The sequence below is a fragment of the Myxine glutinosa genome, chromosome 1 (assembly GCF_964187855.1).
Source record: "Myxine glutinosa chromosome 1, kmMyxGlut1.1, whole genome shotgun sequence".
In the NCBI taxonomy this organism is placed as follows: Eukaryota; Metazoa; Chordata; class Myxini; order Myxiniformes; family Myxinidae; genus Myxine; species Myxine glutinosa.
This window is the reverse complement of record NC_136261.1, coordinates 262,002,740-262,022,739: the sequence shown is the minus strand read 5'-3', so window position 1 is coordinate 262,022,739 and position 20,000 is coordinate 262,002,740. Positions and strand designations below refer to the sequence as shown.

Here is a 20,000-nt window from a genome sequence, read left to right as displayed (position 1 = left end):
TAAATCAAAAATATCCTTGATAGCCACATCACTTGGTCACTGTCATGTCCAAATATTAGCTTCCCAGCTCAAAAGGTGCCTGAGATATTGGCCAAATGAGAAAGAAAAGAAATAAATAATAATCATTAAAAAATTGCATTATCAATCAATTCGGTCACAGAACACATAAACCACCACCATTTCATCCGAATCTGTAACTGGGGGGGAAAAAATTTTTTTGTCATTAATCAAATAATTAAATAATTAATCGATTATTTGATTAATTGATTAATTAATAATTGATTAATCAATAAATCAAAAATATCCTTGATAGCCACATCACTTGGTCACTCATGTCCAAATATTAGCTTCTGAGCTCAAAAGGTGCCTGAGATATTGGCCAAATGAGAAACAACAACACAAACAACATGCATTTTAAGGCCATGTTCCCTGCTAAAGCGGGGGTTAGCCTTGCGGTCCCCATGACAATCTTCTCCATTTTGCCCTATTTTCTGCATCTCTCCTTGTTAACCCCCTTGCCCGCATTTCTTCTTCCACCATCTTTAGCCAAGTCTTTCTCGGTCTTCCCCGTCCTCTACTTCCTTCTACATTAACTTCCATCACTCTTCTCAACCAGTCACTTTCATCCTTCCTCAATACATGACCAAACCATCTCAACCTGTTCCTCTTCACAGCATCAATCACAGGCAATATTCCCATCATCTTTCACAATTCATCATTTGTCTTCCTCTCTCTCAACGATACTCCACACATCCATCGAACCATTCGCATTTCCACCCTTTCCAGCCTTCGTTGCTGCTCTACGTTCATTACCCATGTCTCGCTCCCATAAATCATAACACTTCTCACACATGCAGCATACACCTTTCCCTTCAGCTTCAGCGACACTCTCCTCCTCATCAGCACGCCACTCAGTTCCCGAAACTTCTTCCATGCACATCTCACTCGAGCAACCGTTGCCGAGTCTGATCCACCTTCTCCATTCAGCATGTCTCCGAGGTAGCAAAATGTTTTCACACCTTCCAGCTTCACGCCGTCTCCAAGATCCAACTCAACATTTCCTCCATCTGCAGCTCCCTCTGTGCACACCTTACATTTGAATGTAGCTGCCACACTGGTTAATGACCCTCTCAGACCACTACATTTTTGATGAACCCACTCAGCACACATTGTACATTGAATGGAGTTCACTCCGACACCCTTCCTGCACACAGCACACGGCCACTTCCCAGTTCTTTCCACCTCACCACATGCTTTACCACTTGCCATCACCTTTGTCTTTCCGATATTCACCTTCAGACCTTTTGTCTCCATACATTCCTTCCACTTGTTTATCTTTTCCTTCAGTCCATCCATACTTTCCGCAATCAACACCAGATCATCTGCATACAACAACTCCCACGGTAAACCCTCCTTTACGGTCTGAGCCAGCACCTCCATCACAGCTACAAATAGTAGTGGACTTAGTACCGACCCCTGATGCACTCCCACCTTCACCTCAAACTCACCACTGTTCCCGTCCTTCGTCCTTACAGCTGTGCGTGCTCTTTTGTACATTGCCATCACTACTCTGATCAACCATTCCTCCACTCCTAACTTCCTCAATGCCCATGTCAATACTTTGCGTGGAACCCTATCGAATGCTTTCTCCAGATCAACAAACCCAAAAAACAACTTCTTCCTCTTATCCATGTACTTCTCCTGCAACTGCCTCACAATGAAAAGTGCATCTGTCGTTCCTCTTCCTGGCATAAATCCAAACTGCATTTCGTCGATCTTCACTTTCTTCCTTATCCTCCTCTCCAACACCCTTTCCAATACCTTCATTCCATGCTCCAATAACTTTATCGCTCGGTACGAGCCACACTCCAGAGGGTCACCTTTCCCCTTGTATAGAGGGACGAGGGTACTCAGTTCCCAATCCACTGGAATGCGGCCTTCTTTCACCACCAGATTACAGATCTCTGTCATTCTCTTCACACCCCAACTTCCTGCTGCCTTCAACATATCTCCCACAACTCCCGTCGGCCCTCCCGCTTTTCCACTCTTCATTGCTTTTATCGCTTCCTCAACTTCCTTCTCAGTTATCTTCTCTGCCGGTCCTAAAACTGGTTTACTCTCTATGTTGCCATCCCATTCATTCTCTGTATTCAACAGCATTTCCATATATCTTTTCCATCTTCCTTTAATTCCATCTGGGTCGACAACGATTTGTCCCACTTCATCCTTCAAGCAACTCAGCCCCATCACATCACACCTCTCTTTCGCTATGTGCTTTGCAATCCTGAATACTGCTTTCTGACCCTCTTCCGAATCCAAGCGTTCTCCGAACATTTTCCTACATGCTTCCTGCGCCTTTGCTACCTCTTTCTTTGCAGCCTTCCTGGCTGCCTTATAACTTTCATGCTCTGCTGTTTCTGCTCCCGTACCCTTCGCCTTCTGCCACTCTTTGAACTTCTTCCTCTTCTCGTCAATCCTCTTTCCAACCTCAACATCCCACCACCATGTTTCCGAATGCCTCGGTGGTCCTTTTGTCCATCCACATACCTCACCAACGGCTCCCAACAGACTATCTTTCATTGACATCCAACCACTTTCAAGCTCAACCACATCATCCTCTACCCTACTCAGCCTCTCTTTTAATGCCTCCCTTACTGTCACCTCTTTCAACCTCCACACCTTCATTCTCGGTTGGTACTTCACCCGCCGAGCTCTCCTCGCACCTTTCACCCTTATGTCGCAGACAACCAAGTGGTGCTGTGAAACAGCCTCCTCCCCCGGGATCACCTTTGTGTCCCGGAGGTGCCCCCTATCTCGCCGACGCACCATCAGGTAGTCAACGGTTGTCGTCGACCCACCTGACGTGTATGTAACAAGCTTATTGTCCTCTTTCTGGAACTGAGTATTACAAATCAACAAATCAGCTCCATCAGCAAACTCCAAAATCCTTTCACCTTCTCCATTTCTCACACCATATCCGTAACCCCCATGAACTCCCTCAAAACCATCCATACTCTTTCCCACATGTCCATTCAGGTCTCCTCCCACCACAACAACTTCCTCATCTTTCACGTTTTCCATCAGCTTCTCTATCGCACACCAGAACTTGTCCTTCTCTTCATCGCTTCGACCAACCTGCGGAGCATATCCCGAGATGACGTTCACCAAGAGCTTTCCAATCATCATTTTCACCATCATCAACCTATCACTCACTCTAGTCACACTCACCACACTGTCTACAAACTCCTCAGAAAACAGGACACCAACACCATTCACGCCCTCCGAGCACCCTTGCCACACAAACTTGTATTTCTGTCCCTGCCTACCCTTCACCATTCTCACACCACTTCCCTTCCATCTCGTCTCTTGCACACAACATATGTCCACTCTTCTTCTGACCAATACTTCCACCACTTCTCCTGATCTCCCTGTCATTGTCCCCACATTCCATGTCCCAAACCTCAGAAACCGATCTCCACTTCGGGCTGCACCCTGCCCATATGTAGTTGTAATTGTCATGGTTCTCTTTTTGAGGCAATGTTTTTATGGCCGGATGCCCTTCCTGACGCCAACCCTCTTAGTCGTCTCTTACGACACGCAGGGATACGGTGTACCTATTCTGACCAGGGTACACACTGGGAAACGTTTAAAACATGTAAATTCTGGGGGGGGAGGGGGGGGCGTCAGCATCACCATTTCATCAGAATCTGTAACTAAAAAAAAAAAATTCTTTTTGTCATTAATCAAATAATTAAATAATTAATAAATTAATAAATAAATAATAATCATAAAAAAATTAAATTATTAATCAATTCGGTCAGAGAACACATAAACCACCACTATTTCATCAGAATCTGTAACTTAAAAAAAAAAAATGTTAGTCATTAATCGAATAATTAAATAATTAATCGATTAATTGATTGATTAATTAATCAATCAAAAATAGCCTTTGCAGCCAAATTACCTGGTCATTGGCATGTCCAAATATCAGCTTCCTAACTCAAAAGGTGCCTGAGTTAATGGTCAGAAGAGAAAGGAAATTTAATTAATTAAATAAGTACTTAATTAATCGCTAATAATTAAATAACTCCTCAATTAATTGATTATTCAAAAAACAAAAAATACTGTTTTTGACAAAGGACTTGCTCACTACTGTGCCGAAATTTCAGCTTCCTAGCTCAAAGGATGGCTGAGATATCGTCCGGACAAACAAACAAGAAAGAAAACAAGAAAACAAACAAGAAAACAAACAGAGTGAAAACTGAGTACTCCCTTTCAGCGTGCGTCACTGCCGAGCCCCCTTCGGTGCCCAGCAATGACGATTTGCAATGCCTGGAGATGGCATAGGAAAGGTGCGGTGTACAACAAACAAACAACCAGAGTGAAAACTGAGTACTCCCTTTCAGCATGCGTTTTTGCCGAGCCCCTTTCGGTGCCTGGCAATGACGTTATGCAGCGCCTGGAGATTGCATAGGAAAGGAGCAGTGTACAACAAACAAACAACCAGAGTGAAAACTGAGTACTCCCTTTCAGCGTGCGTCATTGCCGGGCCCCCTTCGGTGCCCGGCAATGACGTTATGCAGCGCCTGGAGATTGCATAGGAAAGGAGCAGTGTACAACAAACAAACAACCAGAGTGAAAACTGAGTACTCCCTTTCAGCGTGCGTCATTGCCGGGCCCCCTTCGGTGCCCGGCAATGACGTTATGCAGCGCCTGGAGATGGCATAGGAAAGGAGTGGTGTACAACAAGTATGTATGATGGTGTAATGATGTGAGCAGAGCATATTGGTCGACATTGCGACGTTGAACAGTGCCATCCTAGTCTTGAATGGAGTTTGAGATGAGCTCGTTTGAATTGAACAAGTTAAGTTCAGCCTGATTAGAACCATTATTTTCTGACTTGCCATAGGTCAGACATACTTATGCTAAACTTTATGGAATTATCTAAAGTTTCCTTAATTCCGGTAAGCCTTCCTTGCTGAGAAAGCAAGTTGCTCGAACAAAACCATCTTTCCACTGTATTTGGCGTACCAGAGTTGCGAGGATGGATAACATAGCAGGAGGCTGGGTGGGATAAATCGGTGCAAGAGAGAAAATAGGTTTTTGTGGAAGTACAGTAAACCCTGAAATATCATGGGGGTTACATTCCTGAAAAATGCTGCTATAGTTAGAATTAAGGGCCGATGGGAAAAGGGGGGTTATGTTCGTGGGCTTCAATAAAATATAGAGTAAGGTGTACAGCAGCTAAAATAAACAGATCACAATTTAAATAAACATGTAAATAAAATAAATACAGTATAAACTATAAACAAATGCAAGATATCTATCTTTTTAATTTATTCCAAAACAGCGATGTGATTTTTCCAAAACTATGATATGAGTGAAGGCAAATAATATTATGTACTCTGCTGCAAATACAAATATAAATCACAAGACTTAGCACAGGATAATGATGATTATTTTAGAGGGGGAACCAGGGAGTGGGATTTGGCGATCAGAAGAGCAGCATTGGCTTTATGACCAAGTCACCTGCTGCATTGCCACATAGAAGAAGGGTAAGGTGATCCTTAGCCACCTTGAACCCTGGAGCAGATCTTTCCTGCTTGGACAGGAAGGTATCGGATGCATCCTCTTCCAAAATAATCCCATCTCGTCGGCATTATAGACCTGCTCCGGCATAAGTCCTTTTCTGTGTTTGGTCCTCGATACAAACTTTAAGAGCTTTTCCATCCTTTCAATATGAGGAATATGGGACTGGAATGACACTTTCTTGCTTTGCGGGGCGCTGTCAGAAACACTTGCACAGATATTTGACTCAATTTTACGGATATACCGCACAGTAGATTCATTGACCCCATAATGGCGGCCCACATATTCCACACTTTCACCTCTAGTCAACCTAAGTCAAGAGAGAAGCAACTCGACTCTTTCGCACAACATCATAACCTTTCTCTGCCTTTTGGCACAATTGTTTTTGTCCATCGTTTTACGTTTGGGCGTCATTAACAGTGCATGCGATCCCAAGTTTTTAATGTTTTAACACAAACAAAGTTTTATTCCCAAGTTTTAACACAGACGCATCGCAAGTTTTTAATGATTTAACACAAACGAAGCTTTAATCCCAAGTTTTAACACAAACGCATCCCAAGTTCTGATGAAGAAAGATGGCACCGCCAAGGTTTGAGGGAAGATTGGTTAAAAGTATGAAGAAAAGTAGCACTGTCAAAATTCGACATGGCACGGGGTTTGTGAGAAAGCCATGTAGGAGACAGAAGGGCAGAGAAGAAGTTTTATGGGAGGGAGGTGTTTGAAAAGGACAGTAACAGTATAAACGAGAACAGCATTCAGTAGAGAGTATACCTCCGCCTGGTTGGCCATATCACTCAATGGTGAAGAATCACTTAAAAAATTATACTAGCTGAATCCGGATCCGGATCTTCACCAAAATTAAATCGATTCTTCCTTGTCACACACACAACCTGTCCAACAAGTTTCGTCCAAATCCGTCCATAACTTTTTGAGATATCCTGCTATATGCTGGTTTTAGCCTTATCTCACAATGGTGAAGAATCACTTTAAACATTTATGTGAATGTATGTGAATTACCATTCAGGTCTTTGCTTATCAATGTGTAGTCGATTAAGGGTTGTTGTGATTAAAGGGTCAGGAGCCTTTCTGGGAAAAAGGAGACCGGAAACGGAAGAAGAAAAGACACGAGGTCCGGGAGAAGCGACGATTCTTCTTCTTCCTCACCCAGCTCCGACGAGAGTTGGGATCGATATTGAGCAGCGTGGAAAAGCTGCGTTCCCAAGCCCGTCTGGCGAGAGGAGTTACCGGGACGTGTAACTACCCTTTTGACACGTCAAGTTGCCGTGGGGCCGTGCACAGACCCAGCGTCCGGCACAGTTCGCCGCACCGTCTACAAGGACGCGTACGGGTCGCACTTTGGGGCCTCGCGCGCGTTGCAAGTGGCGCTTGCTTTGCCCGCTTTGCTTGGCCAGGAGGTGTGCGCTGCAGCCGTGGTTCCCGGTACGGTACGTGCCCGGTGGAAGCACGTCCGCCGGGGGTTCGTTCAACCGCCCGTGTGCGGCGAAGCCGACCATAACCTTGTTCAGGAGGGGCCCAGAGACATTGTGAGGGACAGAGACCAAAGGGGTCGTGAGTACCCAAGGGGTCGGGAGGGGGGAAAGGGGACACACATATATAAGATGGCCATCTTAATCATCTCGGGGATTGATTGACGTCCGGGATCTAAAATTGTATAAAATAATAAAATAATATTTTTATTAATTAAAATTTATTAATTAAGTATTAATTGGTAAATTTTTGGGGAAATTGGGGTAAAGTCTTGGGTGAAGGTTAACAGGTGTTAACGATAGTCACCATGGCGTTTGTGGCACAGAACTTTGCGGTAACACCGAGTGAGGCACAGTTCCGAGCGTTACTAAAGTCGGACCTCTTGAAATTGGCCAAACATTTTAACTTGGAGGTCCGAACTAATGTGAGGAAGGCAGAGTTGCAGACCACGGTGATACAATCTATGGTGGGATTAGGAACATGGGACGAGTTAGCCTGGCAGTGGCTACCCGAAGAACCAGAAGACGTTGAGCTCCGGAAACTGGAGTTGCAATTACGGAGCCAGGAACGGATCAAAGAAGAAGAAAGGAAAGCAGAAAAGGAAAGAGCAGAAGAAGAAAGGAAAGCAGAAAAGGAAAGAGCAGAAGAAGAAAGGAAAGCAGAAAAGGAAAGAGCAGAAGAAGAAAGGAAAGCAGAAAAGGAAAGAGCAGAAGAAGAAAGGAAAGCAGAAGAGAGGAGAGAAGAGAAACAAGCAGAGGAAAGGAGAGTGGAACGAGAACTCCAGGAAAGGTTAGCAGAAGAAGAAAGGAAAGCAGAAAAGGAAAGAGCAGAAGAAGAAAGGAAAGCAGAAGAGAGGAGAGAAGAGAAACAAGCAGAGGAAAGGAGAGTGGAACGAGAACTCCAGGAAAGGTTAGAAGGGAGAAAAGCAGAGGAGAGGAGAGCTGCAAGGGACCTCGAAGCAGAGGAGAGAAAAGCGGAAAGGGAATTAAAGGAACGTGACATGGAGCTTCAGCAAGAAATTAAATTCAAGGAGCTGGAGTTAATGAGAGAACGGGGAGAGGTACCACCCTTGCTGACGGGGTCGACACCTCGCCAGAACACCTGGGATGTGGGCAGACATGTGAGGCTGGTTCCACCCTTCAGTGAAAAGGAAGTCGCTAAATTTTTTCCACACTTTGAGAAAGTGGCTCGACAGTTAAACTGGCCGGAGGAGGCCTGGACCATACTAGTGCAAAGTGTGCTTGTGGGAAAAGCTCAAGAGATTTATTCGGCGCTACCAATGGACCAATGTGCAGATTATGAGGTATTGAAGAAGCACATCCTCAAAGCCTATGAGTTGGTTCCGGAAGCTTACCGGCAAAAATTCAGGAATGCCAGGAAGAGGGAGAGTGAGACCCATGTGGAGTTTGCCAGAGTGAAAGAAAACATGTTTGATCGGTGGTGTGAGTCAAAAGGAGTCGGGAAAGACTTCAAAACATTGCGTGACTTGATCCTGGTGGAGGAATTTCAACAGTGTGTCCACGAGGACATCAAAGTGTACCTGCAGGAAAAGAAAGTACCGAAGTTGTGGGACGCAGCCACCATGGCAGATGATTATGCCTTAACACACCGGATAGGGGTCCACGAACCTAACTCCTCGCCTAGATCTCCGCAGGGGAGGTGGGGAACAGCAGGTGCGGAGAACGACAATACATGGCGGCGGCCTCGAGAGGATTATGGGGACAACGCGGATACCCCACCTGTTCGAAATCAGAGGGCTGCGGGCCCAAGACAAACTTATATTTCGGGGGGCCCGAGGCAGACCACGAGTTTTTCCTCCGGGCCTACTTGCGCTTTTTGCAAGAAACCTGGACACTTGATGTCCAGTTGTTACCGCATGAAAAGGGAAGACCCAGAGCGGAGTCCGACTATTACCACTCCGAATGCGATGGCAAGCGTAAGAAATCGCCCACAGAAGAGTTACCGACCATTTATTTATGAGGGGTTGGTCTCACTCAAGGGAGACTTGACTAACCCAAGACCGGTTAGGGTTTTGAGGGACACAGGAGCCCATCAATCCTTAATGCTTGAAGGCATTTTGCCATTGTCAAAGAGTACCGCAACAGGTGATAGTGTTCGGTTACAAGGGATCGGTGGCTGTGTTAGTGCCCCACTTCATGTCATCCATTTGGAATCCGATTTGGTGTCAGGACCGGTCACCGTCGGTTTACAAGCCACGCTTCCTGTAGAGGGAGTATCTGTGATTATTGGGAATGATTTGGCCGGGGGGCAAATTTATGGTAACCCGAGGGTTGGTAAAGAGCACAGCAGGGAAAATAACACCCCACCAGCTCGGGATGGCGACAAAAGTTCCAAGTTATTTGTAGGGGGACTGAACTTCAACACAGAGGAAGAAGTTCTGACCTCTGTCTTCAACAGATATGGGCCGCTGGTGGAAGTGCGGGTGGTAAAAGACAGGGAAACGCAACGGTCAAGAGGGTTCGGCTTTGTCACGTTTGCAAGCACAAGAGACGCCAGGGAGGCAGAGAAGAATTGGAATGGTAAGGATTTGGAGGGTCGGACCATAACAGTAGGGAAGGCATTTCGTAGGCGTCGAGAGGTCTACAGAAGAGGACAACTTGGCAGTAGTTTTGGGGTTGGCAGCAGCCGATATTACTATGGAGGCTCCCAGAGTTACGGCACCTCCCGAAAAAATGAATGTCAGAGCACTGGCCGAGAAGGAGACCGCCAGTCAGGTAACGGCTGGGACAAGTGGTCCCACCGTAACTGTTAGGAGTCTGGAGAAGTTGAAGCACTATATATACGGGGGAGCCGGGGCTCCTACACGGACTAACCGTGAACGCCACGTTCTTAAAGGCGTCCAGGTAGTGAACTTTCCTGCACGGACTAACCGTGAACTCCCCGTTCTTAAAGGTGTCCATGTAATGAACGTTCCTCCCCGGACTAACCGTGAACTCCACATTCCTTAAGGCGTCCATGTAGGGAATACTCCGCTGGGCCTCCCGAAAAAGTGCTATAGAGAGGTTTAAATTTGGGGGCTTTGGTCACCACCTCTTAACCGTCATTCAAGAGAAACTAGAAGTGGTTGACGCTTGGTCCAGAGGGAATTAATCTAGGGGATTGTGTGAAATTTTGTTGCTTTATTTTTAAGTGATGACTGTGCCCGGGGGGAACTGATGAGTTGGGGGGGGGGGGGGTGAGTTATCTGGTTTGTTTATCCAAGTTGGCCGGCAAAGAAAGTTTTCGCTGGGTTCAAACTTTCTTTCTTGAAGGGGGGGAGTGTTACATATTTATGTGAATGTATGTGAATTACTATTCAGGTCTTTGCTTATCAATGTGTAGTCGATTAAGGGTTGTTGTGATTAAAGGGTCAGGAGCCCTTCTGGGAAAAAGGAGACCGGAAACGGAAGAAGAAAAGACACGAGGTCCGGGAGAAGCGACGATTCTTCTTCTTCCTCACCCAGCTCCGACGAGAGTTGGGATCGATATTGAGCAGCGTGGAAAAGCTGCGTTCCCAAGCCCATCTGGCGAGAGGAGTTACCGGGACGTGTAACTACCCTTTTGACACGTCAAGTTGCCGTGGGGCCGTGCACAGACCCAGCGTCCGGCACAGTTCGCCGCACCGTCTACAAGGACGCGTACGGGTCGCACTTTGGGGCCTCGCGCGCGTTGCAAGCGGCGCTTGCTTTGCCCGCTTTGCTTGGCCAGGAGGTGTGCGCTGCAGCCGTGGTTCCCGGTACGGTACGTGCCCGGTGGAAGCACGTCCGCCCGGGGTTCGTTCAACCGCCCGTGTGCGGCGAAGCCGACCATAACCTTGTTCAGGAGGGGCCCAGAGACATTGTGAGGGACAGAGACCAAAGGGGTCGTGAGTACCCAAGGGGTCGGGAGTGGGGAAAGGGGGACACACATATATAAGATGGCCATCTTAATCATCTCGGGGATTGATTGTTGATTGTGGATTGTTGATGGTTGTTGATTGTTGATTCCTTGGGGGAATATATTATTGATTACTCAGAATCCTTGGTGTGGGGTTTCTTATGGACTGGAATTCATCTTGATTGCGTTACGAAAGCGTATAAATCATATATCTTTCTGGCGGGGTGCCTCCCACGGTCCGGGGGTCACCGAGACCAGGTAGTTACCAGGAGGACCACGTTACACTTGTCACACACACAACCTGTCCAACAAGTTTCGTCCAAATCCGTCCATAACTTTTTGAGATATCCTGCTATATGCTGGTTTTAGCCTTATCTCACAATGGTGAAGAATCACTTTAAAAATTTTAGTAGCCGGTTCCGAATCCGGATCTTCACTAAAATCTAATTATTTCGTCCTCGTCACAAACGCTACCTCTCTGCCAAATTTAGTCCGAATCCATCCACAACTTTTTGAGATATTTTGTTCACAAACAGACAGACACATAGACAGGGGTGAAAACATAACCTCCACCCACAGACAGATACACAGACAGGGGTGAAAACATAACCTCCATCCACGTTTGGTGGTGTTGGTAACTAAAGGAAATTATAATGTTAAAAAATATAATTTAAAATACGTTTGGAGTCGATGAAAATAATTTTTGTAAGGATGTTTTGAATTTCAAAAGGGAGAAAGATGAATGAGCGAAGGAAAGGGTGATGGGAGTTTCGTTGAAATAGAAAATCTTCCAAAATGTTTTGATTTGACAAAGAGAGAATGACTATAAAGATAAACTTTAGGGGGATAACAATGCTAAAGAGAGAAGGAAGTGAAAATTCAGAAGGCCTAAGATTGACGAGCATGAAGCCTAAGCAAGGCCTATAATGAACTTGAAAACGATACAACAGGATCAAATAAGAACGGACTATGACTGGAACATTCACATTATGATTAACAGTACAGGGAACAAGGGGCGACAGGTGGACAAGGCAGATCATGTGCAGTTAACTTTTGCTTTTGGATTCTAAACTCCGTCCACTCTGAAGGTAAACTGGAAGTCCTGTTTTTGTGCTGAAACTTTTTGAATAGGAAAAACGTTTTTTTTTTCTTCCTCCTCACATGTTGTTGGAATTTGCATGTCAAATTAAACAAGCAGGTCCCATGATATAACACATTCATCACATGAGAGCGAACACGATGTGTCCATCGCATAATTCGCAACAACTGTTGTTCTGGATCAGAGACAATAATATAACTGCCTACTGATTTGTTTTGGACTCATTTCAATTTGCACTGAATATTCAGCTTTATCTCCTGAACTAGGGATAGCAGCTTCCATTGCTACAAATGAATTGAGGTCTCAAAGCTCTTCTAGCTGCGTTTGCACGTTGTTCAGCCATGACATGCAAAACGCCGTTGCCCCATAAAACGTTTACACGAGGCCCTGCACAGAAGACGGATTGCCAATGTGCCGTTTAAGATGTAAACAAAACATAAATGTATGACCAGTACGAGTTGTGACCTTCATTGTGAGTAGCTCGGAAAAAAAAGTTTCGGGAGATTCTGTGCTGGGTTTTGACATTGAGCAAATGCATTCCTCGGCGTAGCACCAATGAAGACGGCTCAAACCAGTTTTGCTTACATGCATCCGAGCTTCATTTGGCCATGGTGCCGCTTGTATCTCGTGCGAAGGGGACATTTTGAGTAAACTAGCTATGTCGCCCATATGTGCCAAAGGGAAGCGGAAAGAGAAACAAATAAATTATTTATGGACATTTTGCAAAACAAAAGTACTTTAAAGCAGTTATATATATTTTCACATATTGTTCATGAAGTGGTCTTAATACTTTCATTGCAAGAATTAATTAGTATCACACAAGAGTTTTGCAGCCCTGCACCATTCCTAAATATTCAACTAAAACAATCGTGGTATTTTATGTTCGTTCCATGCAATAAATCTCAACCATACATGAAGACTTTGCCTTTCAGATTAGTTAGTTCCTCCTTCATATTCTCACGTCTGTGATTTTTTTTTTGTCTGTAGTTATTTCTTTCAAGCAGGACAGTTTAAAGTTCAGTATTTCCAAATCACAAGAGTATTTGTGGAATTATTCTGGGTTTGGGCTGGCACCATACATAATGAGTTGGTAAATTACTAGGAGATAATCCTAGGACATTTTTCACGAGATGCTTTGTCATAAAGCGGATCCCTTCTCCTTACCCCTCACAATCGGGCCAACACCGAAGCCAGAAGGCAAAACAGTAGAGTATATCTAAATACAGTAGTTGGAATCTCGCTTCATTCTCAATATCCTTTTTCTCTTTTTTTTGGCAAAGTTCCACTCGAGGACAGTAATGTACGTGAAAATTGTAACTTGGCTTGTTTTAATAGCATTTCTCTGTGGTCTTGTCCCATTGCTCTCTGTTGTATGGTCTTTGTCACTTGCTTCTACTCATTGTTGGAGAGCACTTCTTTTGCTTGGCTGTGTACCAAAAATTCAGTGTTTTGGGTGTGGTACAATTACCTTTGCAAAAAACTGGTTGTCATTGGGAAGATCCTTATTCAAAAATGAAGGCACCTTCAACTTGCGTAGCTGCCCAGCAGGCACGGCTCTGGTCAGGCGTTAAGACCGCCAAGGTCTTCGTCTGAGTTTATGTACAGATTTCATGTAACGGGGTACAAGTGCCCTCTCAATGGGGATGGAGCATAATGGGATTACAATATATGTAGATGGTGAAACCTAACAATTGGTTTTCATCATTTTCATCATAGGATATTGGCCTTGCCTGCTGAGCAGCTTTATTAGTCGGTGGTGTCTTCATTTTTCATTATACTACTACCTTGTCTCAACCCACCTCTGCTTCCTCCCCACCTTTACCCCTTGTCAAGCACCCATATCTGGATAGAAAGACCTCTGTTCTTATACGCAACATGGCTGGGAAACCAACTCACTTGCTGACACAGGTGATTTCTCATTCTCTGCCACGCCACTGCTTCCTTTGGCCGACTAACCCACTTGCTTCACTGCCTTTGCTCACTCGATGCATACGCTGTCGCCACATCCTTGACTAACACACTTTTTGATGTGTGGTGTGTGCAGTGTGCATGTGCGCTTGCATGCATCAAGTGCTGTGTAAAGTAAATACATGCGTTACCTTTTCAAATAAAAGTGATTTAAAGGGACAAGTGATGTTGACATACTTTAAATGCGACAATTTTCAAACGTGTTCATGTTTGCCAAAAAGGAATGTTGTTATTTTGCCATTTTGTGTCCCGGAGCAGTTTTCCTTGGTTTATTTCCTGCAGGAGGAACAGGAAGCCAAACTGAAGGCAGAGAAAATCAAAATGGCCCTCGAGAAGATCAAAGAGGCACAAATAAAAAAGGTTTGCAAATGTGACGCACAACTCTTGTTACTTCCTGTATTTTATGAAAAAAGTGTGATTTTGCCAAAATATGAAAAAGAATGAATTTGTTCACCTGTAATGTGCATAAAATAAGAATTCTTACCATCAGTTGTGGCACAAACATGACTGAACCAAGCTTTATCTTCTGGAATAAAGGTTGCATTGTTGTGGGGACTTGACGATGGGCAAAAATGTTCTGTTACCGGACAGCATATGCACAGCTTATTTGTAGGTGCAGAACATTCCAGCCGTTGTATGGATCCATTGTGCATGTACATCTGCCTGCTTTTGTGCTGATGCAGTCGTGTTCCATGTGATGTTCAGCATCTGGAAACTCACAACAAAATGTTTCAAACACACTGTGCAGTAGTGTATTCAGCGAATTTGTACTCACATCTCATACGATCAGGGCAGGCAAATCGTCCACTATTTTGTGGGCATAGACAAAAATGACTTTTCTCACGAACACAAATGTCCACATAATTAGGTATACCACATCCTGTGCTTTTTGTGATAGAGGTCTGCACAGAAGAGCACGTCTCACTCCTCGACACTGCCTAGTGTTACTCATGGAAGTGCCAAATTGCTTATTTGTGGTTGCAGCATCTTGTCCGATCAATGGTTGCATTTCCAAATGCTGCTGCATGGAGTATTTGATGAGTGTACTTTGAGCACTTCATTGATTGAATACCATGCCCCCAAATGCCATTACTGTACAATAAAAAGCCCAATGAGGGAACGTTTCTAGCATTTGTGTTATCATATTGAATTAAAGAAATATTATATGGTGATTTACAGTGTGGCAGACATAGAACCATAATTACTGAAACGTTGCTGGCTGGGTAGGTGCGGCCCTCATGAATAGTAAGCGTTACGCGAGTCAGCTTATTTCTGGAGGCAAAATTGTAATTTTGTTTTCTAATCATAAGTATTTTAATGAGGTTGTGCTTTCCATTTGACTTTGGAAATGATATAGATGTGATGAAAAAAAAATTGCTTGGTTTGTAATGAAAACATTATGCAGTAACAGTATTTATATATATATATGTATATATATATATATATATATATATATATATATATATATATATGTGTATATGTATATGTGTATATATATGTATATATGTATATGTATGTATACAGTCACGTGAAATAGTAAGTACACCCCATGTAAAGTTCTGCCTTTATTAACATATTTCAACATACAGCTATTTTATCTTCATTTCAACAATATTGATAGATAAAGGTGATATAATACAACAAACATCATGAAACATTTACATTTTGTAGTCCATTGTATCTATCTATAATTCCAGCAATCTCTGTGTGTCTGTCTGTGTGTCTGTGTGTTTGTCTGTGACCGCTGTTTCTCGACAACCACGGGTCCGATATACTTGAAACTTGCCAGGTATATTGCTGGGGACCCGAGGATGTGCCTTTTCAAGGTTTGAAATTAATCGGACAAGTACCTACCGAGCTATGTCCAAAAAACGCTTCAACCAATCAGAGAGCAGCGAGCTATCACGTGTGCCGAACCGTTAATGCAATGCAAGCGTTAATGCGTTAATGCAAGGCTTTTCTTTTTTCCCCTCTTCTCTTTCTACTTTTCCTTGCGATTAAATTGCAAACAGCCAAAATACGTTGGCGCTAATTGAATAATTGGCCATTAACACTAAAATAATCGTAACTGCGATATGCCAACTTCCGGACAGTGCAGCCTTCCCTGTTGTTGTTGTTTGCAGCAGCTGTTTGCAGCAAGGCAAGGCTTTTCTTTTTTTCCCTCTTCTCTTTCTACTTTGCCTTGCGATTAAATTGCAAACAGCCAAAATACGTTGGCGCTAATTGAATAATTGGGCATTATGTTTTACAACTAATAAAAACGAATTTGCGATTCATTCGCTTTCCTGCGCGTTTGTGTACGCGATGGCGATTTCTTTACCAAACTCCGGAAGCCGTTCGCTTTGGACCGAACCATTGCATGTAAATAGAGGGGGGGGATTGTCACCACTCGCAAGCCGTTCGCTTTGGACCAAACCATTTCATGTAAATAGGGGGGGGGATATAATTTTAGATATATATATAGTACGGGCATGCCCTAGTAATTTAAATAAACATAAATGCAAATTTCGCATGTGGAAAAAGTAAGTACACCCCCACATTTATCACTACTTCAAAATACCTAAAATTAGAATCAGGTGCACCAGCCCAGGTGCAAATGATTACAACATCATTAGAGAGGATCTTGGAGGCACCTGTCTTATTTAAACCTGACATTTAGTTTGGTTTGCTCTTTGTTGTTGAAGTGTGCAGCATCACCATGCCGAGATCAAAAGAGCTCTCTGAGGCCTTCAGAAAGAAGGTTATAGATGCCTACGAGTCTGGGAAGGGATTTAAAAAGATCTCCAAACAATTTGAAATCAATCATTCGACTGTCCGGAAGATCATCTACAAGTGGAGAAGATTCCAAACAACTGTCAACATGTTCAGGCCGGCCCGCCCCAGCAAGTTCAGCCCGAGAGCAGACCGCAAGATGCTGAAAGAAGTCTCTAAGAATCCCAGAATGTCATCACTGGACCTACAGGTAGCTCTTGCCACTGTTGATGTCAAAGTGCATGAGTCTACCATTAGAAAGAGGCTGCACAAATTTGATCTACATGGGAGGTGTGCCTGGAGGAAACCTTTGCTGTCCAGAAAGAACATCAGGGCAAGACTAACGTTTGCCAATGAACACCTCGGCAAAGACCAGCACTTCTGGAACAATGTGCTCTGGACAGATGAGTCAAAGGAAGAGCTATTTGGCCACAGTACCAGAAGACATGTTTGGCCAAAACCAAAAACAGCATTTGACCACAAGAACCTGATACCAACTGTAAAGCATGGTGGTGGAAATATTATGGTTTGGGGCAGCTTTGCTGCATCAGGGCCTGGGCAGCTCACCATCATAGAATCCACTATGAATTCTTCATTGTACCAGAGGGTGCTTGAGGATAATGTGAGGCCATCTGTCGGAAAGGTGAAGCTCAACCGAAGGTGGACCTTGCAGCATGACAATGACCCTAAACATACCAGTAAATCCACCAAGGAATGGCTGAAAAGAAAGAAATGGAGTGAACTGGAATGGCCAAGTCAAAGCCCGGATCTAACTCCCATCGATATGTTGTGGGGGGGTGGATTTGAAACGAGCTGTGCATGCAAGAAACCCCTCAAACATCGCACAGCTGAAAGAATTCTGCATGGAGGAGTGGGCAAAAATTTCTCCCAGTCGATGTCAGAGACTGGTAGACAGTTATAAGAAACGCCTACTTGAGGTTGTTTCTGCCAAAGGGGGCAATACCACCTATTCGAGCCAAGGGTGTACTTACTTTTTCCACATGCGAAATTTGCATTTATGTTCATTTAAATTATGCAATGGACTGCAAAATGTAAATGTTTCATGATATTTGTTATATTATATTGAAGCGCGGTGCTACGCACGCGACTTGCTACCAAGGAGGAAGCGGACAACGCGGTTAAACAAAAGTGTCTTTATTGACAAGAGGTCACTGTAGCACTGGCGCGCTCCGGGCTGCGCGCCCAGTGTATATCCTGAGGCCACGCCTACCCCTCAGGCATGGCCGCCGCCCACTTGGTGCGCGGAATGATGTCACCACGCCAGTGGGCTTTCGTGTCCGCCACAATATCACCTTTATCTATCAATATTGTTGAAATGAAGATCAAATCGCTGTATGTTTGTAGTATGTTGAAAAAGTCAAAACTTTACATGGGGTGTACTTACTTTTTCACGTGACTGTATATGTATGCTTCTGGTTAAAATTCTGCATTTTCCTGGTTGTTGAAAATATAATTTGTATGCTAAACCTCTTTGCTGTAAATGGGAAGTTTATATTGAATGGGCAAAAAGCTAAACGCTTTTGGTGAAATGCCTTAAAAATCGAACTATCAACTGCCAGCCAAGAACTATGAGCAAATGATTTGTAAGACACAGCCATCCATATCTACAATCTTAATAGTATTCAATCCCTCTTGTGAGAAAGGTCTTGTCGGAAGATTTTAATCTGTTTACGGACTGAGTTTTCACTGCTCCATCAATATTGTTCCAAAGACGAGGATGGTAAAATCTCATTGTATTCATGGAGAATGACATGCGAGTGTCGGGTATGAATAAATTGTTGTAGATCTGGCATGATAAGTCTGTGCGTCATGTATTGAGGACATATGGCAGTAAGAAGATTATGGACATACGTACACCTGAATATCCCTGTGTGTGCAATTTGTTAAATTCATTAAGAGTCAGAGTGTTAAGTGAAGTGAAAAGATGTGCAATGTGGTCTCGAGGATGAGAAAAGGTACAACTGCTCAAGGCTTATTTTTAAACGAGTGAATTAAGCTTGTTGTTGCTGATGTGTGCCCATACAATATTACAATAAATGAGGGACTGTAAAATGAGAGTATTGTGAAGATAAATTGAAGTGGTTCAGGGCAGAAATTAACACAATCTAGTTATGAGAAACAGTTTTAATAATAAGGGAAATATGATCAGACGAGGTGAGTTTATCATCAACTAGCAGAAGGTGATGCATCAACCGGCGTTGCCGGGCGGGGGAGGGGAGGGAGAGGAGGGGAGGGGAGGGGAGGGGAGGGGAGGAGAGGGGGTGGGGAAGGGGAGGGGGGAAAGGGGGGAAAGGGAGGGGGAGGTGAGGAAGGGAAGGGGGGGAGGTGGGGGAGGGGAGGCAGGAGAGGAAGGGGAGTGGCTCACGTTTCTGAGTGAATGTGGCTCACGTTTCTGAGTGAATGTAGCTCACGTTTCCGAGTGAATGTGGCTCACGTTTCCGAGTTAAGTGTGATGCCGATCAGGAAGAAGAAGAAGCCGTACTACCAAATTCGTACACTTCCGGAATTGTTTGATTTATTTGTATTCAAATGTCTGGTAATTGTTTTGTATTTATTTATGCGAATGTGTACTTGTGTATAACTGTCATTAATTTTAAAAGGCTTAGGCACTATCGAGCGATTTATTTATTTATTTTTTTATTTATTTTAACTCCTAAAAAACGAACTTTTTTTTCAATTTTTTGTTGTTGTTGTTTGCCTAGAACACTCCCAGGCACTCACTGATGAACCTCTGAAAGTTTGATGAAGATCCGTTCAGCCATCTCTGAATAAAATGCGGACACACACAGACAACTCGCGTTTATATATATACTAGCTGAGGTACCCGGCTTTGCCCGGGTTGAATAAGAATAATACAAATATATGATGAAAATAACATGTATATTTTAGAGCAATATCACAGTACATTTCCTACATGACGTTTTTTCAATTTTCAATTTCTCAAAACCTCTGGGTATACAACATTTCTGGTTTTCTTACTTGGTGCCAAGACATAAAGATTGCTTGGTTTTCCAACCCTCGAGCAGCCCACGTACAGCTGGCCATGGGCAAACACTTGTTCTGTGAAGTTCAGGCCTACAACCTTCATTGATTGCCCCTGCGCCTTGTTGATGGACATAGCAAAACATAGCCTGATGGGGAACTGAATCCTCTTGAAGGAGAATGGAAGGTCAGGTGGAATAAGTGGTATCCTTGGAATGAATACTTT

The 20,000-nt window shown here is 43.9% G+C and overlaps 1 protein-coding gene across 8 annotated transcripts in view; it reads left to right on the top strand.

Annotated features, from left to right (window-relative positions):
• Window positions 1–20,000, top strand: part of RAPH1 (Ras association (RalGDS/AF-6) and pleckstrin homology domains 1) — a 202,459-nt gene that overhangs the window by 138,932 nt on the left and 43,527 nt on the right. For 7 of the 8 annotated variants that reach the window (XM_068130922.2, XM_068130897.2, XM_068130904.2 and 4 more), the window contains 2 exons: window positions 13,886–13,960; window positions 14,303–14,380. In XM_068130922.2, coding sequence (XP_067987023.2) covers window positions 13,886–13,960; window positions 14,303–14,380 — 153 coding nt within the window. The remainder of the gene's footprint in view (window positions 1–13,885; window positions 13,961–14,302; window positions 14,381–20,000) is intronic. The other variant, XM_068130950.2, reaches the window with a different exon arrangement.